This window comes from Aquarana catesbeiana, linkage group LG03 (assembly GCF_042186555.1).
Source record: "Aquarana catesbeiana isolate 2022-GZ linkage group LG03, ASM4218655v1, whole genome shotgun sequence".
Taxonomy (NCBI): Eukaryota; Metazoa; Chordata; class Amphibia; order Anura; family Ranidae; genus Aquarana; species Aquarana catesbeiana.
This window is the reverse complement of record NC_133326.1, coordinates 118,883,196-118,901,593: the sequence shown is the minus strand read 5'-3', so window position 1 is coordinate 118,901,593 and position 18,398 is coordinate 118,883,196. Positions and strand designations below refer to the sequence as shown.

Below are 18,398 nucleotides of genomic sequence, written 5' to 3'. Positions count from 1 at the left end.
TTTCCTGAGTTGCATGGTCGGCCCGCGGCCATCATTTTTATGGGCACCATTGCCCTTAACGGGCAGCCCAAAATGGGCTTAAATTTATGGGCTGCCTGTAAATTAATGGGCGGTTGGCAACACTGCTCCTGATGGAAGATCCTATTGGTGGGAAAGATCCTATAGCCTCTTGCACACTGGCTGTTTAGCCCTGGTGCATGAGACTCCGCCGTTTAGGTGTGGGTAGAAGGCACATGGCCATCATCCAGCCCTGCTGCCGGCAGCCTGACAGCTGAAGTGGCTACACGGAGCTGGAGCAATTCTAACAATTAGGTCTGTATGCGCCTAGGGACAAATTTCCAGAAAGCAGTTTGCGTTCCAGACATTTTTCCCTGGGTTCATACTACCCCAAACATTAGTACCGCTCAGCGCACCATTAAGCCACAGCAGCTGTCAGCTTCTCATAGAGTTTAAAGCGGACCTTCAGTCATTTTTTCAACTTTCCATCTATTAAATCTTCTGCCCTTGTTGTTATAACGTTGGATAGTAAAACATTTTTTTCTGCCAGTAAATACCTTATACAGCCCACTTCCTGTTTCTTGTCTGGTAAAAAGCCTAGGCTTATGACATCATGCATATCTCTCTCACTCTCCTGAGAGCCAGTGGAAGCTGCAGAACTGGCGGTGTGCCTCTGTGTAAATCCAAGAAGTGAACAGGCAGCAGCTTCAGCTGCCCACAGTTAAAATGGATGCAGCCAGACTTAGTGGAGGGAGGTTTCTGCAGCATATTTGGCAAGTACAGAATCACAGTATATATAAAATAATATGCAAAGTTCTTGGAGGGAAGCTTCAGAATGGAAAACATGTTTTTATTACAAATTATGTGAGCAGACTGCAGTTCCTATTTAAAAATTACCAGTAGTGGTCTTGACAATGCGCATGTGCCTTCCACCAGCACTTAAACTCTGGGAGTTTTATGCACCAGGCTTTAAAATATGGAAAAACATAAAGAGCTATTAGAAGGGTGATTTAGCCCACCAGAGGTTACCCATAAATAAAATACCAGTTTTGTGAAGACTGACTCTTTATACTTTACCCCTTTACATATATGGCTCTCAAATATTTTACTGTTTACTTCTGTCTTGTAGGTTGTGGTGAATCCCAAATATCTAGTGCTGGAGTCAGATTTTACCAATAATGTGGTGCGCTGCAATATCCACTATACAGGACGATACGCATCAGCCACAAACTGCCGTATCACACAGTGAGAATCCTTTTATTACTTTTTTCTTTTTTCATGTCCACACACCTAATATTCCTAATATATTAATGCATCACTACTTTCTTCTTGTTCTGTAACGTTCACCTGTCTGTTTTTGTTGTCTTTTCAGAACATAAATTTATAGCTACCTAACAGTACTAACAACCTCCAGGTCCACCATTCATTGGTAGAGATCAAATTAACAATGTTCAGAGCTACAATAAACATGCTTTTTAAGGTTTTTGCTTTATTTTTCTGCCAGCTATGGGATATAAGGTTATAACTACAGAAACCTTAGGGTTGCTAGGGGTTCCTTGAGCAATGAGCATTTTTTCCTTCTTGGATAGTTAACCACTGACACCAAAGATCTTTTTAGCTATTTGTAAGGAGAGCATCCCCCACTGACCACCAATGTAAGGATCATTCTTCCTACTGACCACCAATGTAAGGATCATTCTTCCCACTAACCCCCAATATAAGGAGAGCATTCCTCCCACTGACCACCAATGTAAGGATCATTCTTCCCACTGACCCACAATGTAAGGATCATTCTTCCCACTGACCCAAAATGTAAGGATCATTCTTCCCACTGACCCCCAATGTAAGGATCATTCTTCCCACTGACCCCCAATGTAAGGATCATTCTTCCCACTGACCCCCAATGTATGGATCATTCTTCCCACTGACCCACAATGTAAGGATCATTCTTCCCACTGACCCAAAATGTAAGGATCATTCTTCCCACTGACCCCCAATGTAAGGATCATTCTTCCCACTGACCCCCAATGTAAGGATCATTCTTCCCACTGACCCCCAATGTAAGGATCATTCTTTCCACCGACCATCAATGTAAGGATCATTCTTCCCACCGACCATCAATGTAAGGATCATTCTTCCCAACGACCACTAATGTAAAAAGCATTCTTCTCACTAGGCTAATGTACTGTAAGCTGTAAATGTAATTATTGCCAGGGGCTCCCTGAGACCTGAAAGTTATTTCATGGGGTCCTCCATATTGGAAAGGTTAAGAAAGGATGCTTTAGGCCTTGTTTAAACTTGAGGTGCTCTTTGAAGTGAGATTCTCATTCAGATCTCTCTTCAGAGAGCATTTGACAAAAGGGACCGGACGAATTTTGATCATTGCGTGGCGGGGACCGGACGAATTTTGATCATTGCGTGGCTGTCCCACTTAACAGAAGTCAATCATTTGACTTCTGTCGAAGGAATACATTGGAAATTTTATCTCAATCGGTGGCTGTAGTCAATCAGCTGTGGGTGCTGCTGTCAGAATACAGTGTCCTGTTGGGGAGGGGATTCTTCCATCCCCCTCGTTTGTGCTGATGGGAAGAATCTGTTAGCTTTTTTTTTTTTTTTAGCCTGCTGAAAATAAAAAATAAAAGTGTATGGCCAGGTTATGTTTGGCTCTTTAGCTGAGCTTCAGTTATCACAGGTACAGACATTAGCAAATTCCCCATGTCTTTTTATGCTTAATAGATTAGAGGGGGAAAGGGCAAACATATATTGTATCATGCATTCTCTAGTAGATCCTTCCCTGGAGTATGAAAAGAACTCAGAATGATGATTCCCATAGCTCAAGTGAAAAAGCTGAACTCAGTTTGTGATGGCTTTCCTGGGAAGGGAAGTGATCCCACCACTGGAATCTAAGAGGCCAATAAAGACCCGACATGGAATTGAATCATGCCACATACTGTCCTTCAAGTGGAAAATTGTATTTCCTTTCCACGCAAAGCATGTAGTATTTTGACATCTGAATGGTTTCCAAAAAAGGAATAAGACTAAGCATGTTCCACAGTACTCTATGTGGTTAAGAATGAGCATTTAGAATCCAGCTTTCTCTGAATTGATCCATTCTTTCCACCAGCAACCTTGTTTTGTGGTTACGAATTATTTTCTCTCAAGCCTTTCTCAGTGTATAATGAATTCTTTCCATCACTAGTTTCCACCTTTCCCCTTCCTTTTGCCCATGTAATATATTTTTTTTTCTTTTTGTAGGTTCTGAGCAAAACTTTGAAGATTATTATCTGTGGTGGATTTCACTGAATCCTACACCGTAAAGACAAAATCTCCATCCTTCCCTCCCTCTCTCCCTCTCATGATAAGCACACTAGATTTTATATTAATACTTGTGTAAAAGTGCCTCGTGGTTTGACCAATAAAATAAATTCTGTAAATTTCTCTCAATGTCATGCATTAAATAGAAACGCGTGAGTTCTTTTACAAGCATTAAATATACAGTTTGCAGAGAATTTTGCTGCAAATAAATATTCTGCTTTTATATTAACTTTACAGAGGAAGCAACGTAAGCGGAAGTTGCAACAAGACAAGTCAAAAATATTAGGAGAATATTCTACGGAATCTGAAGAGAGCTAACATCAGAACATTTTTTTTTCTCATCCATTGAGGGGTACAGGAATTCAGATACAACTGGGTCACACTGTGGTCTTTTCTGTTTGCCAGAATACCGGCAAACAGAAAAATTACAAGCCAGCCCCTGTCCTCTACCCAGTATGCGTCAGTTGTTTGCTTGTGTCCTTGGAGGTTGGATGCCTTTTTTCAGTTCTGCTGAAAAAACATCTAAAATGTTTTACCATAACTACTAAGCAATACAGACAGCACTCGCTCCACCTTAGACTGATATAAAGTACCACTAATATGATGGTGTATACTGTGAATCTATTACTATACCAATATTGTTACATAATAGCAAAAACATAAAACGATATTGTATCGTGTGCTAGAAAATATTAGGAATAATCAATTAATGGTTTAAAGTGACAAATATATGGCATAGAGTGATAACTGTGCAAAACAAAGTATTTTTTCTATACAATAAAATCCTGTTGTGCTCCGTTTCCAAGTTTATGTCTGTGCATCCACCTCGTGAAAAACTGTAAACACTCCGCACTCACCAAATATGATGGACTCCCTTACCTTATAGTAAGGAGAGTCTGCTGAGCTTGTAGGTCACCAGAGGATATTGCAGTGGGATAGGTCCCCCAATAAAGACCTACAAGTTCAGCAGACTTTTAATATAAGGTAAGGGAGTTCATCATATCTGGTGAGTCTGGTGAGTGCAGAGTGTTTACAGTTTTTCACGAGGTGGATGCACAGACATCAACTTGGAAACAGAGGACAACAGCACTTTATTCTAAAGAAAAAATACTTTGTTTTGCACAGTTATCACTCTATGCACTATATCAGTCACTTTAAACCATTAATTAATTATTCCTAATATTTTCTAGCACACGATACAATATCAGTTCATGTTTTTGCTATTATGTAACAATATTGGTATAGTAATAGATTCAAAGTATACACCATCACAGCAGTGGTACTTTATATCAGTCTAAGGTGGGGCAAGCGCATTCATTCACATTGGCTCACCTGAGGGGATAGCATTGATAGCAGCAGCTATCAATCACACAGTTAATGAATTTACCAAGGGGCGGGTGTCACTTTTTGTTTTTAACATTTTTTACCAGCCTTCTTTTCTTTCCTCTGTGACTTCAGCAAGATCCTTGGTATGCGTTCTCAGCTGTACCTGAGGTGGTCTATATATAGCAGCTATAGTTCCTTAGCTGAGCTTTGAAGGCTTTTCCCTTGACCCTGCTGGACTGGATTTGTGGGGCTAGCCTAGTGAGTTAGCTCGTCTCAACACTTGAGCACTTTGAATGAAGCTAATCCAAATTAGATCAATGCACACACATTTTTGTGAAATGGGAAGAATTGGATTTTGGAAGTAGGAACTATAGGGGGAAGAGGGAGTGTTCAGTATTATTGTGTTCCTCCATTTCCAGGCAAAATATAACGTTTGTGCATAGGAGTGTAGTGTTGCAGGTACTTTGCTTATGAAGGTTTTATTCATGTCCACACACAAGAGGATATTTATTATAAGGATCATTGTGGGATAGCGGGGTTTAGGGGTAGGGCAGAGTACCCAGCTTTAAAAGAGAAGTATGGGGTTCTTTAAAAAAAAAAAATTATACTTATCAAGGTGGATGCAGCATCGGCCCGGTGCTGCATCTGTCTCCTGCTGCTTCTGAGACTGATAACTGAGCGATCAAAGACTGCTGATCGCTTGGTTCTCAGTCTTCAGTGAGCAGAAAGTTGGTGACTGTCAGTCACCGACTCTCTGCTATGTCCCTCCAGCACTCACTGGAATACTAGGTTGTGGAGGGGCAGGAGCGGCTGGCTCAGGCCCTCAGTGGCTCGATGAGATGATGAGCCAGCTGCCGGTCCTTACTTCTGTGTGCATCTTGACTTTAAAGTTGGGATCTTTCCAGAGGCTGGACTGGCTGAGTGACAGTTTTAGCCCGGTGTGGGCTGAAAACGGGTCACAGTAGTACAGAACTAAGTGCACTCCTGTGAGCCATAGGAGAAGTACGGCCAAAAAAGCTTTGGCCATACTTATCCTTTAAATGTTAACAAATGGTAACTTTATTTTTTTGGTTTGCCTCTTTTTGACACCTATGGACATTTGTGACTACAATCAACACGAGAACTGTATGGGTAAAGTGTGTTCATTCATATTGAGAGGAGTCAGGAAACATTAAAGTGATTGTAAAGGCAGTTTTTTTCTTAAAATAATAAACATGTGTAGCAGCATCCCCGACCTCCAAAGGACTAATGGTGACCACCAGAGTTAGAGAGAGCTGACATTCTTCTTCACATTATGGGTTACTAGGCATGGTGGGTGTAATGCAAGTTGAAAACATGGGCACCAGTCACTTTTTGAATGCAAACAAAAAGAGATTTATTGTCTTTTAACAAGAACTGAGGGAGAGAGGGTTTAGGGCCAGGACACCCTTAGGCACATGCAATAGCAATTGTCAGACTCCGAGACAAATAATAGGCAGATAGCTATACAGGTAGAGGGCCTTTAAGCTGGATGCAGCAACTGTATTTGTAGAACTGCTGTCTCCTATGGCAACTAAACTTTGAACAGTCAATAGAGATCCATACATGTAACTTACAGCAACCTGTTATAGATCTTCTCTCACATCTCACAGTATCCTACTATAGATCTTCAATCACTGAGCTCCCGGTCTCTCACTAGACTTCAAGATCCCAGTCGTCATTGGATCCCCTGAGCTCTTCCACAGCTAACCCACTGTATTCTCCTCAAGCGTCACCACTGCTAACCCCCTGGGTCCCTGGCTTGGCACTCTGATTTCCCACTCGTTCATTGTCCCGGCTAGTGAATAAGGCTGCTCTGGTACTTCTTCATAAGTTCCATAACTGGCCTCTGATAACCGGAGTGGTTGTCCCTTAATGGCGACTGTCTCCTTTATATCTGACCTTGATCCTCACTTGCCTCTGGTAACAGGAGTGGTTGTCCCATGTGGCAACTGCTTCTCCCTCACCTCTGGCAACGATGCGGTTCCCCGTCTGGTGGAACCTCTGCAACTTGGTTGGGCTTCTGGCCGAAAGCCCCAACCCCGTGCTGCTTCTCTCAAACCTGGATAGGTCTCAGACAGCCTAGCAGCCAGGTGCTCTCAAGATAGGCCTCAAGCTTCTGGCCTAGTAACCCGGAGCCTTGTGACACGCGTCCACCCAGACAGCCGTCCAGGTGGCACAGAACCCCGGTCACCTGACTCCTCCCAAATAAATAGGCGCGCTCAGCAGGCCAAGCGATCAAAGAGACCCCTGCCAATTTGCTGAGTCAACCTATTCACTCCTAGCCTGGATTCCCCATGCCCTTATTATTCTACTGCCACAGGCAACAATTCGACCTAGTGACAGAAGAGAGAGGTGCATCAAATCCAGAGCCAGTGAATCCCCTATCGAGTCAGGCTAGTTACCACCTAGCAAGCTAAATTTGTTAGCAACCCTGCCTACTATCAGGTTGCTTCACATGTTATACTTACCTGCTCTGTGCAATGGTATTACTTCCTCTTCTGGGGTCCCCCACCGGTGATCTCTGCTCCTCCTCTTCCCCAAGTGCCCCTATAACAAGCCGGCTTCTGTGGGGGAGCTTGTGCAGGGACGCTCCTGAACTAGGCTGTGTGGGTCCATAAACACGCACAGTGTGGCTTGACCCCACCCCCTGCTCCCTCCTCACAGGATTTGACTGACAGCAGCAGGAGCCAATGGCTCCCGCTGCTTTCAGTGAGGCTTGTGAGTGGAGGGAGAGAGGAGAAAAGAGTTGCAGATGGGCACAGTGCTTGATTGATACAGGGCTGGGGGGGGGGGGGACAAATGCACTTAAAAGTTTTTTTACCTTAATGCAGAGAATGCATTAGGGTAAAAAAAATGTTGCCTTTAGAACCACTTTAACCACTTGCTGACCACCCCATAGCAGATTTACTGCTACAGGGGGGCCGTGCTGCCCAGGATCACTTATATATACGTGATCTTACACTTCTGGATATCAGGCGCGAGTGTGCGCCGCTTGCAGCTCACTCCCACTGTGATTTTACACAGAGGGTGCTGATCAGTGGGTCTCGCGGACCTGATGTTCGGCGGCACCTGCTGATCATTCGGTACACTGACAGAATGGCAGTCTGCCTATGTAAACAAGGCAGCCTGCCATTCTATCAGTAAGGAAGGTATGGATCCTGTGTTCCTGTTTTTAAAATAACAAACATGTTATACTTACCTGCTCTGTGCAAGGGTTTTGCACGGAGCAGCCCCGGTCCTCCTCTTCTGGGGTGACCCATCTGCGCTCCTGGCCCCTCCTCTTAATCAGTTGCCCCCATGGAGAGCTGCTTTTCATTGGGGCACCAGTGCGGGCGTGCTTACGTGTCCAGCTGCTGGGTCCATTGACACAGAGAGCAGGACTCGGCCCGCCCCCGCTCTTGTGCCACTGGATTTGATTGACAGCAGCGGGAGCCAATGGCTGTCCAATGAGGACAGAGACAGCGGCTGAAGCCGCTGGCCTCGTGCTCGTTGCTGGAATGAACGAGTTCAGGTAAGAAAAAGGGGGGGGGGCTCTGGGTGCAGCTGCAGCACAGAAGGTTTTTCAGCTTAATGCATTGTATGCATTAAGGTGAAAAATCTTGAGACTTTACAACCCCTTTAACCCTTTGATTGCCCCTGATCTTAACACCTTCCCTGGCAGTGTCAGTACAGTGACAGTGCATATTTTTAGCACTAATCACTGTAATAATGTCACTGGTCCCCAAGAAAGTGTCAGGAGTCTGATTTGTCAACTGCAATATCGCAGTCCTGCTATAATCCGCTGATCGCCGCCATTACTAGTAAAAAGAAAAAATATTAAAATAAATAAATCAAAATATCTCATAGTTTGTAAACGCTATAACTTTTGTGCAAACCAATCAATATGCACTTATTGGGATTTTTTTACCAAAAATACATATTGGGCTAAATTGATGAAGAAATTAGATTTTTTACATTTTTTTATTGGTCGTTTTTTAGAGCAGAAAGTATAAAATATTGTGTTTTCAAAATTATTGGTCCTTCTTTGTTTATAGCACAAAGAAAAACGCAGAGCTGATCAAATACCACCAAAGAAAGCTCTATTTGTGGGGAAAAAAAGGACAAATTTTATTTGGGTACAGCATTGCACGACCGTGCAATAGCCAGTTAAAGTAACACAGTGCTATATCACAAAAAATGGCCTGGTCAGGAAGGGGGATAAACCTTCCAGAGGTGAAATGGTTAAAGGGGTACTTTGGTCATTTTTGAAAAAATTTAAAATCACCAGCTACATATACTGTACTGCAGTTGCTGGTTTTTAATAAAGAGAAACTTACTAACCCTGGGATCCAGAGCAGTCCTCACCCGGGCCAGTTCTTTGCAGGTCTTTGGGTCCCTGGCACTGCCATCTTGGATGTGGGAAGCTGACTGTGGTAGTACAACTGGCACCCCAAAGTGCATGCGGCAGACTTTCTGAATAGTCTTTCAGCCTCCTGGGACATGTGACGTGTCCCCGGAGGTTGTGGGTGAGGGAACAGGTATCTGTCAAAGCAGAGTGGAAGTGGGAGCAGGTATCTGTCACAAATACTGTAAGTACCCGCTGACAAAAAAAAAATGTTCAGTATAATGTGTGGGGGGGGGGGAGTTGGCTAGCATGAAAGTAACTTTGAATTTTAGGTAGTAGCTCTACTTTCTCTAATTTGGCAGTCTGTACAGTATATTTGAAATATATATAAAGAGACAAAATGCTACCTCCAATAATAGTTCCAAAATACAAAAATACAAATGACAAAAAGTGGTTATGCCTGTAGAAAAGGATAATATACCGAGACAACATGATGTTAACTTTAAAGTGAAATTATTATTAAGGCTCATACTTCACATAAAGTAAAAGGAAATGTGATTACCATCAAATCACATTGTTATTTGTGCAAAAGTGTAGATATTTCTTTCCGCTAATAAAAAAAGCTGCCTTTGAGCTCACTCAACCTAAACTTGCTCTAAAGCCTAGTGCCTCGTGTACACTGGGCTTAGAAACACAGTTTTTGTGGGATTTTGATGTTTTTTTCAGCCTGTAAATCACCTCTATGTTAGCCTATGTGTCCGTGCACACACATGCCTTTACAGGCATATTAGAAGAGGAGCGTTTACAGGCTGAAAAAAAAACGCATAACCAGCATGTTCAGGATAGGAGGTTTTGAGCAGAAAAAGTGCTTGATGCACCTAAATGTAAATGTGAGACTCATTTAGCACTTGAGCATTCATTTATTCTAATGAAAATATATTGTGCATTCACATCACAATATGTCCCTGCCCTCAAGGAGCTTGCCATTTAAGGTCCCTAAAGCTGGCTACATATGGATAAAAATGCAACCAATTCAGCAGGGACTGGTCAAATTTTGATCCACGTGGCCACTTTGTTTGATCAGAAGTCAATCTACCAATCCACTGAATCCAATTCAATAGGCTGCAGCACTGATCTGTGTATTCTGATGGCAAGGGAGCATCCCCGCTGTTAGAATACAATGCCCTGTACACGGGCTGAATATCGTCCAAAATCTGTTCCAGTAGAAACCGTCTGACTTGCAGCCCCTGTGTACAGCTGCTTGTCAAACAGAAGCCGATTTCAGGACCAGCTTCTGTCGAATGAGCATGGTCGAAAACTAGCAGCTGATCGGCATCCAATCAGCGCCTACAGCCAATGGCTGTGAGTGCTGACCGATGAGTTTTGGTAGGAGGACAGTCCCCCTGTCAGAACAAGATAGCACAGTAGGGGAGATTGCTGTACTAACACCATATAGTTAAAAGAGAAGTATGTTTTTTTTTTTTTTTTTTTTTTGATTCATACTTACCTCGGTGGATGGAGCATCAGACCGATGCTGCCGCTGTTCCCCTGTCGTCTCTGCATTGAGAACCGAGCCACGAACATCACTGATGGCTCAGTTCTCACAGATCCCCGAGAGGAGAGCTGCTGACTGTCAGTCAGCATCTCTTCTCTCTGATCCTCCACGCTCATTGAAGCGCTGAGCTGTGGAGGGGCGGGGAGAGGCTGTCTCAGCGGCTCGCTGAGATGCTTAGACTGCCATCTATCAAGGCAGCTGGCGGCTCCCAGACTTCTGAAGTCAGGGATGATGCGGTGCCTCGACTGATGGCAATGACATCAGCGGAGAGCGGACTTTAGACTGCTCTCTGCCGAAAACGGGTCACAGGAGTGCAAAACGAAATGCACTCCTGTGACCCATAGGAGAAGCCCAGCCTAATAAGCTCAGGCTGGACTTCTCCTTTATTATGGTGGTCCCTCAGGTTTTTCCCGTTTTTCTTGCTGGGTTGAATGAAAAAAAAAAAAGCATACCAGTTAATTAAGATTTCCCCTTCCAGATTGAATGTGTGGATGTGGAAGTTGGTTGGTCAGTTTGTTTTGCTCGACCCACTGGCTGACTAAAAAAACGAACCCATGTATGGTCAGTTTAACTCACATTCATATATACACGTACTGTTAGAACCAATTTAGACAGGAGCCAATTACCCTACTAGCATGTCTTTAGAGTGTGGGTAGAAACATCTATTAGCAAAAGTATGTAGGCATAGGACACACCTCCTGCCACGCCCTCTTAAAGGAGAATTGTACAAAACAGAATGATTGGTTAAACCCAGAAGTGCTTTTTTTAACCACTATTATTTCTTTATATTGGCTTTTGGAATTTACAAACGCAGCAATTTAGAAATTTGATAAAAGGTTTAGCACTGGGAAACACTTTTTGATAGATAAATAGTGCATTTTATATATGTAGCAAAGTCCCAGGCCTCAATTAATCTAATGAGAACCTCCAGAGCCAGGGACAGCTGACATCCTTCTGTTTAGAGTGGGTTGCAAGGCATAGTGGGTGTAGTATAAGGTAGATTCATTTGCGCCAGACACTTCTTGAATGCAAAGAGATTTATTTTCTCTTGAACAGAACAATGGGAGAGAGCGTTTAGGGCCAGGACACCGTTAGGTAGTTGCAATGTCAATTAGCAGACTCTGAGACTTCAACAGGTAGACAGCCATGCAGGGAAAGGCATCCAGCAAGACACCACATCTGCATGTGTAGGAGCGCTGTCTCCTATGGCAACAGTTCCTAACACAATTTGTAATGAACTACTTTACTTTTATACAGTCACTTCTTGTAGACTCTCAGCCCACTGAGCTCCCAGTCTCTCTCACTAGACTTGCTGATTCACTGCCACTGAATCCCGTGAGCTCTTCTAATCTTCTGACTTTAGTATCTTCCTCAAGCATCACCCCCGCTTCCCTGCTGGGTCCCTGGCTTGGCACTCCATATACTCCTCAAGCATCACCCCACTGGCTGGGTCCCTGGCTTGGCACCTGCTGAAGTTTCCAGATTCTTCACCGTCCCCGGTTGGTGAGAATACAGCTACTCACTGTGGTCCCTGGTAACAAGTTGGTTGATCCCTTAGTGACGACAGCTTCCCCTCTACCTCCAACCACGACAGGTTCTCCAGCCGGCAGAACGGTCACTTCTAGTTGGACTGCAAGCCGCAATCCCAACCATACGCTGCTCTCTTGCTTCTGGATAGGCCCTCAGACAGCTTAGCAGCCAGATGTGCCCAAACTCCAGCCTAGTAGCCCGGGCAGCACAGAACACCTCCACCCAGATAGCCGTCCAGGCTGCACAGAACAGTGATCACCTGACTCCACCCAAATATATAGATTCTCCCAGCTGGCTAAGGGGCCAAGAAAACCCCTTCCCATTGGCTGAGATAGCCCATATACTCCTAATCTGTCCTTGGCTTTGCTCTTGTCTTATCTAATGTCACTAGGTACCCGGCCGCCTAGAGGCAGAAGAGAGAAGTGCAGCAATTCCAGACTTACAAAAGAAATGGCGTTAGGGGTGGAGCCCGATGCACCGCCCGGGGATTTAGGCTGGAGGGCTGACATGGTGAACTTTCTTTTCCATTTGGCTTTTTACCTTGCAGATGTGCGGTCATTTCACTCTGGTAAGCACTATCTCACTTATTATACTGATCATTGATGGCAAGATTCCTACACTTTCCACTGACACACACGTTGTGTGAATCAGGCACGTATACTCCCTGCATCATTCAATCGTGTATCTTCTTCTCCATGATGACTCCTATTATTTTCTGACTCTCTCCTGTTACTTTTTCCTTACAGCATTCCCTTTCTCACTTTTTATTTCCCCTGTGTATCCCTGCCCATATTGTTGCAGACTTCAGTACATTACATGGATACTTTCATATACTTTGACTCCTAGCTAACCCTTTAGTAGTTATTAAGGGACTCAGTTACATATACTCATATAATACTTTGTTATGGTGATTATGCTACATATGGCCAATAGGGGACTTCAAGAGACACTCTCTTTTCACACATTTTCTGCCGTGTTCACCCTCCGCCTGGTCTCTGTCTGGGTGTGTTGGGTCCTGCTTCTTCAGCTCCCGGTTGGAATGCCTTTCGCTGCTGCCATGTGGGGGTAGCCTTCGGACCCAATCTTCCGATGTAAGTATGGGATGTTCTATTAGGCCCCCTGCTTTTTGCCTGACCACAACCAATATTGTATGTCCTATCTCATTGACATTTACTTTACAGACAAATTTGCATAAACAGACATAAACTTCTGAAGATGCAAGCCAAGCTTGCGAAACGCGTAGAATATACAGATGTACATGCATTTTTTTGTATTACTACCACTGCATATTACCATGTGTATGGCTGTTTACAACTTGCACTATGCTGTTTCAATGAGTTTACTATTCATGTCGGAGTATATATTTTTTACGCCAATAAATTCTGAGATTTTACTTACTCGACTTACTCCATTTACTGGTTTTGACCATTATGATCACCTCATTTAAAGTCCCATGGACAAAATTTTGTTGTATTGCAATTCCAGACTTGTGAATTTGACTTGAGGGTGAACTCAATTGATCCCTAACAATTGGCCAAGGCAAATACACCTGCAAGTAAATTTAGGAGCAACCCTGCCTAGACATCAGGGATGCCATAACATTAATAACTGAACAATAAAGTAGTGAAAAAAGAATTTTAATCAGTTGTTATGGGCTACAGCACTGTACACATAACTATTTGCCTTAACAAAAAACTCTGAGTTGGAATACACTCTGTAGGTACATAGAGATGCCATACAAGCAAGGATACTTTATGCACAGCTACATAAAAGAATGGATAAACTGGTGGATACAGTGTAACATTATACATTAATGCTGCTCTGCATGTGTGTTTAGTTTTAGCAATGTATTTTTTTATCTTGGCTTTCTGCACGCATACAGATGAAGTGACCTTGTTTCTCAGGCTTTTATGTAAGAAAGGAGTTTAGGCAATGATTAGTAGGGAGGGATGTGCTGAAGGAGGTCGCACACAGAATGGAATTCCAGTAATGTGTTTAATTGATGTTAGGGAGCCAAGAGGAGGAGCATTGCAGGGTCACAGATAGTCAGAGTCAGGGCTGGGGTACCAGGGGAAAGACATTTTGGCTATTACTTGCAATTTTCATATATATTTATGTAGCTGTAACTGTCTATTTATAAACTGCCTCCCAAAAACACATAACACATATGTTTGGCAGTATGTCAATTGACTCTTTACCAGCGTACAGCTTAAGCTGAAAAGAACTGGTGGTTCCAAACCATTGCAATGGGGACTCTATACAAAAAAAAGGGGACAATGCGTATAAAGTGTTTGGGGGAAGGAGAAGGCTAGTTCCTGTTACCCCTAGACCCTATCAGATTATCATTGTCATTCTCTGTAACAGGTTAAAGTGTAAATATCTGGACCGGATGGCTTTACAGCCCATTACTATAAAACTTTTGCTAAACATTTGATACCACACCCTCTGAACACATTTAATCATCTACCAGACCAGCAGGATATCCCTGACGAGTTCTTGATGACCTATGTTACAGTTGTACCCAAATCAAACCAAGACCCAGGGGACTGTACCAACTATAGACCAATTTCTTTACTTAAAGCGGTTGTATACCCGCTGACACTTTTTTTTTTTTTTTATACCCCTCTAAGGCAAAAGGCATAATGAGCTAGTATGCACCGCATACTAACTCATTATGAAATACTTTCCTTAGAATGAGGCGTCGGTATCTTACCTGGTCCACGCCGAGGTAGCTGACATGTTGCCTCGGCGTGTCTTCCGGGTATCGCGGCTCCAGTGCTGTGAATGGCTGGAGCCGTGATGTCATCACTCCCGCGACTGCCGGGCCTTCAGCCGAGAATCCCCTGTGCGCATGCGCCGCTGCAGTCAGCGGCTCATAGCAAGGGGAATATCTCCTAAACCGTACAGGTTTAGGAGATATTTTTTTTACCTACAGGTAAGCCTTATTATAGGCTTACCTGTAGGTAAAAGTTAAAAAATAGACTATACAACCGCTTTAATCTGGATCTTAAGTGATTCACAAAAATGTTTGCAAAATCGAATGCACCGCATTTACATAAGTTGATTGCACCAGAACGGGTGGGTTTAATCCCAGGCAGAGAGGCTAGAGACAACATTATGAAGGCTTTAAATATAATTCATAGGGCACATACTGATGGCTTTGAGGGAATGGAGCTATCCACCCATGGTGAAAAAAGCCTTTGACCTCTATTCATGGGATTTTTTACTTTCAAACATTTTTATTATTATCAATATTAAAAATTGAGAATTGGCAATCAGAAAAAGCGAGATCAATATACACAACATAGCAGCCAGAACCCAGGCGCAGGCTTATAAAAACAGTAAGTTGAAAACATAACCAGTGAAACTACAAAGCTCCTGATTCACTCCCTGGTTATCTCTCGCCTCGACTACTGCAACTCCCTCCTCATTGGCTTACCTTTAAATAGACTATCCCCCCTTCAGTCCATCATGAATGCTGCTGCCAGACTCATCCACCTTACAAACCGATCAGTGTCTGCTACCCCTCTCTGCCAATCCCTCCATTGGCTGCCACTCGCCCAACGAATTAAATTCAAAATACTAACAATAAGTTACAAAGCCATCCACAACTGTGCCCCCAGCTACATCACTAACCTAGTCTCAAAATACCAACCTAAACGCCATCTCCGTTCCTCCCAAGATCTCCTGCTCTCTAGCTCCCTCATCACCTCCTCCCATATCCGCCTCCAGGACTTCTCCCGAGCCTCGCCCATCCTCTGGAATTCCCTACCCCAATCTGTCAGACTGTCTCCAAATGTATCCACTTTTAGGCGATCCCTGAAGACTTTCCTCTTCAGAGAAGCCTATCCTGCCTCCATCTAACAACTGCATTATTTTCTCCATTAGCTCATCCCCCACAGCTATTACCCTTTTGTATAACTTGACCCTCCCTCCTAGATTGTAAGCTCTAACGAGCAGGGCCCTCTGATTCCTCCTGTATTGAATTGTATTGTACTTGTACTGTCTGCCCTAATGTTGTTGTAAAGCGCTGCGTAAACTGTCGGCGCTATATAAATCCTGTATAATAATAATAATAATAATAATAAAAACATAGACACTTGAAAGGCACTTTACAAATAAATATGTGAAAAGTGTAGCGTGCATTTGTATTCAGTCCCCTTTACTCTGATACCCCTAACTAAAATCCAGTGGAATCAATTGCCTTCAGAAACCGCCTAATTAGTAAATAGAGTCCACCTGTGTGTAATTTAATCTCAGTACAAATACAGCTGTTCTGTGAAGCCCTCAGAGGTTTGTTAGAGAACCTTAGTGAACAAATAGCAACATGAAGGCCAAGGAACACACCAGACAAGTCAGGGATAAAGTTGTGGAGAAGTTTAAAGCAGGGTTAGGTTATAAAAAATATCTCAAGCTTTGAACATCTCACGGAGCACTGTTCAATCCATCATCCAAAAATGAAAAGCATATGGCACAACTGCAAACCTAGCAAGACATGGCCATCCACCTAAACGGACAGACGAGCATTAATCAGAAAAGCAGCCAAGAGGCCCATGGTAACTCTGGAGGAGCTGCAGAGATCCACAGCTCAGGTGGGATAATCTGTCCACAAGACAACTATTAGTCATGCACTCCACAAATCTGGCCTTTTTGGAAGAGTGGCAAGAAGAAAGCCATTGTTGAAAGAAAGCCAAAGGAAGTCCAGTTTGCGACAATCCATGTGGGGGACACAGCAAACATGTGGAAGAAGGTGCTCTGGTCAGATAAACCAAAATTAAACTTTTTGGCATAAAAGCAAAACGCTATGTGTGGTGAAGAACTAACACTGCACATCACCCTGAACACACCATCCCCACCGTGAATCATGGTGGTGGGAGTATCATGTTGTGGGGATGCTTTTCTTCAGCAGGAACAGGGAAGCTGGTCAGAGTTGATGGAAAGATGGATGGAGCCAAACACAGGGCAATCTTAAAAGAAAACCTGTTAGAGTCTGTATAAGACTAGAGACGGGGCAGAGGTTCACCTACCAGCAGAACAACAATCCTAAACATACAGCCAGAGCTACAATGAAATGGTTTAGATTAAAGCAGATTCATGTGTTAGAATGGCCCAGTCGAAGTCCAGACCTAAGTCCAATTGAGAATCAGTAGCAAGGCTTAAAAATTACTGTTCAAAGACGCTCTCCATCCAATCTGACATAGCTTGAGCTATTTTGAAAAGAAGAATGGTCAAAAATTTCACTCTCTAGATGTACAAAGCCGGTAGAGACATTCCCAAAAAGACTTGCAGCTGTAATTGCAGTGAAAGGTGGTTCTACAGAGTATTGACTCGGGGGGCTGAATACAAATGCATACCACATTTTTCACATATTTATTTATAAAAAATTTGGAAAACCATATATATTTTTTTCCTTCGACTTCACAATTATGTGCCGCTTTGTGTTGGTCTATGTCATGGATCTGCAGTAATGTTCATGTCTGTCTGCTTACCTCTCCGTGTGTTCAGCTTAAAAGACCAGCCGCCCTTCACTTGGCTGCTTAAGTATTTATTATTTATTTATTTATTTATTTCAGGTACTTATATAGCGCAGTCAATTTACGCAGCGCTTTACATATACATTGTACATTCACATCAGTCCCTACCCTCAAGGGGCTTACAATCTAAGGTCCCTAACTCACATTCATACATACTAGGGACAATTTAGACAGGATCCAATTAACCTACCAGCATGTCTTTGGAGTGTGGGAGGAAACCGGAGCACCCGGAGGAAACCCACGCAGGCACAGGGAGAACATGCAAACTCCAAGCAGGTAGTGTCGTGGTTGGGATTCGAACCAGTGACCCTTCTTACTGCTAGGCGAGAGTGCTACCACTGCACCACTGTGCCGCCCCAAGCATGGCTCCACCCCAGCCTCTGACTGGGAACACTATATTAACCCGTGCACTGCAAGCCAGCCTTGCTGATCAATATTGTGTGTTTGGCTTCCTGTGTGTGTGTCTTGCCATGTGCTCTACGTCTGATTCTGGTTACTGATCTTGGCTTGTTCTTGACTGTCCTTGTCTGCTTCATATCCCAATCTTTGGCGTGTTCTTGACTATCCTTATTTGCTTGTTGCCCTGACCTTTTGGCTATCTCCCAACTATCCCTTGCTGTCCCAAGCTGCTGCTTCCTTTCTATCCTCCAGTAGCCTACAGTGAGCATGAGCTGGGAGACCCTGGGGGCCGCGACCTGGAGCCAGACTGCAGCGAAATTCATCTCCACCATCAGGGGCTTCTAGTAAACACCTGCTGGCTCTTAGATTCCGTGCCCTAGGAAATATCATGCTCTAG

General features: G+C 43.6%; 1 protein-coding gene across 2 annotated transcripts in view; it reads left to right on the top strand.

Moving 5' to 3' along the window:
• The window catches only part of LOXL1 (lysyl oxidase like 1), a 58,369-nt gene extending 54,938 nt beyond the window's left edge, over positions 1-3,431 (top strand). For both annotated transcript variants that reach the window (XM_073619075.1, XM_073619076.1), the window contains 2 exons: positions 1,127-1,242; positions 3,253-3,431. In XM_073619075.1, coding sequence (XP_073475176.1) covers positions 1,127-1,242; positions 3,253-3,259 — 123 coding nt within the window. In that variant the 3' untranslated portion in view covers positions 3,260-3,431. The remainder of the gene's footprint in view (positions 1-1,126; positions 1,243-3,252) is intronic.
• The last annotated feature ends 14,967 nt before the right edge of the window (positions 3,432-18,398 follow it).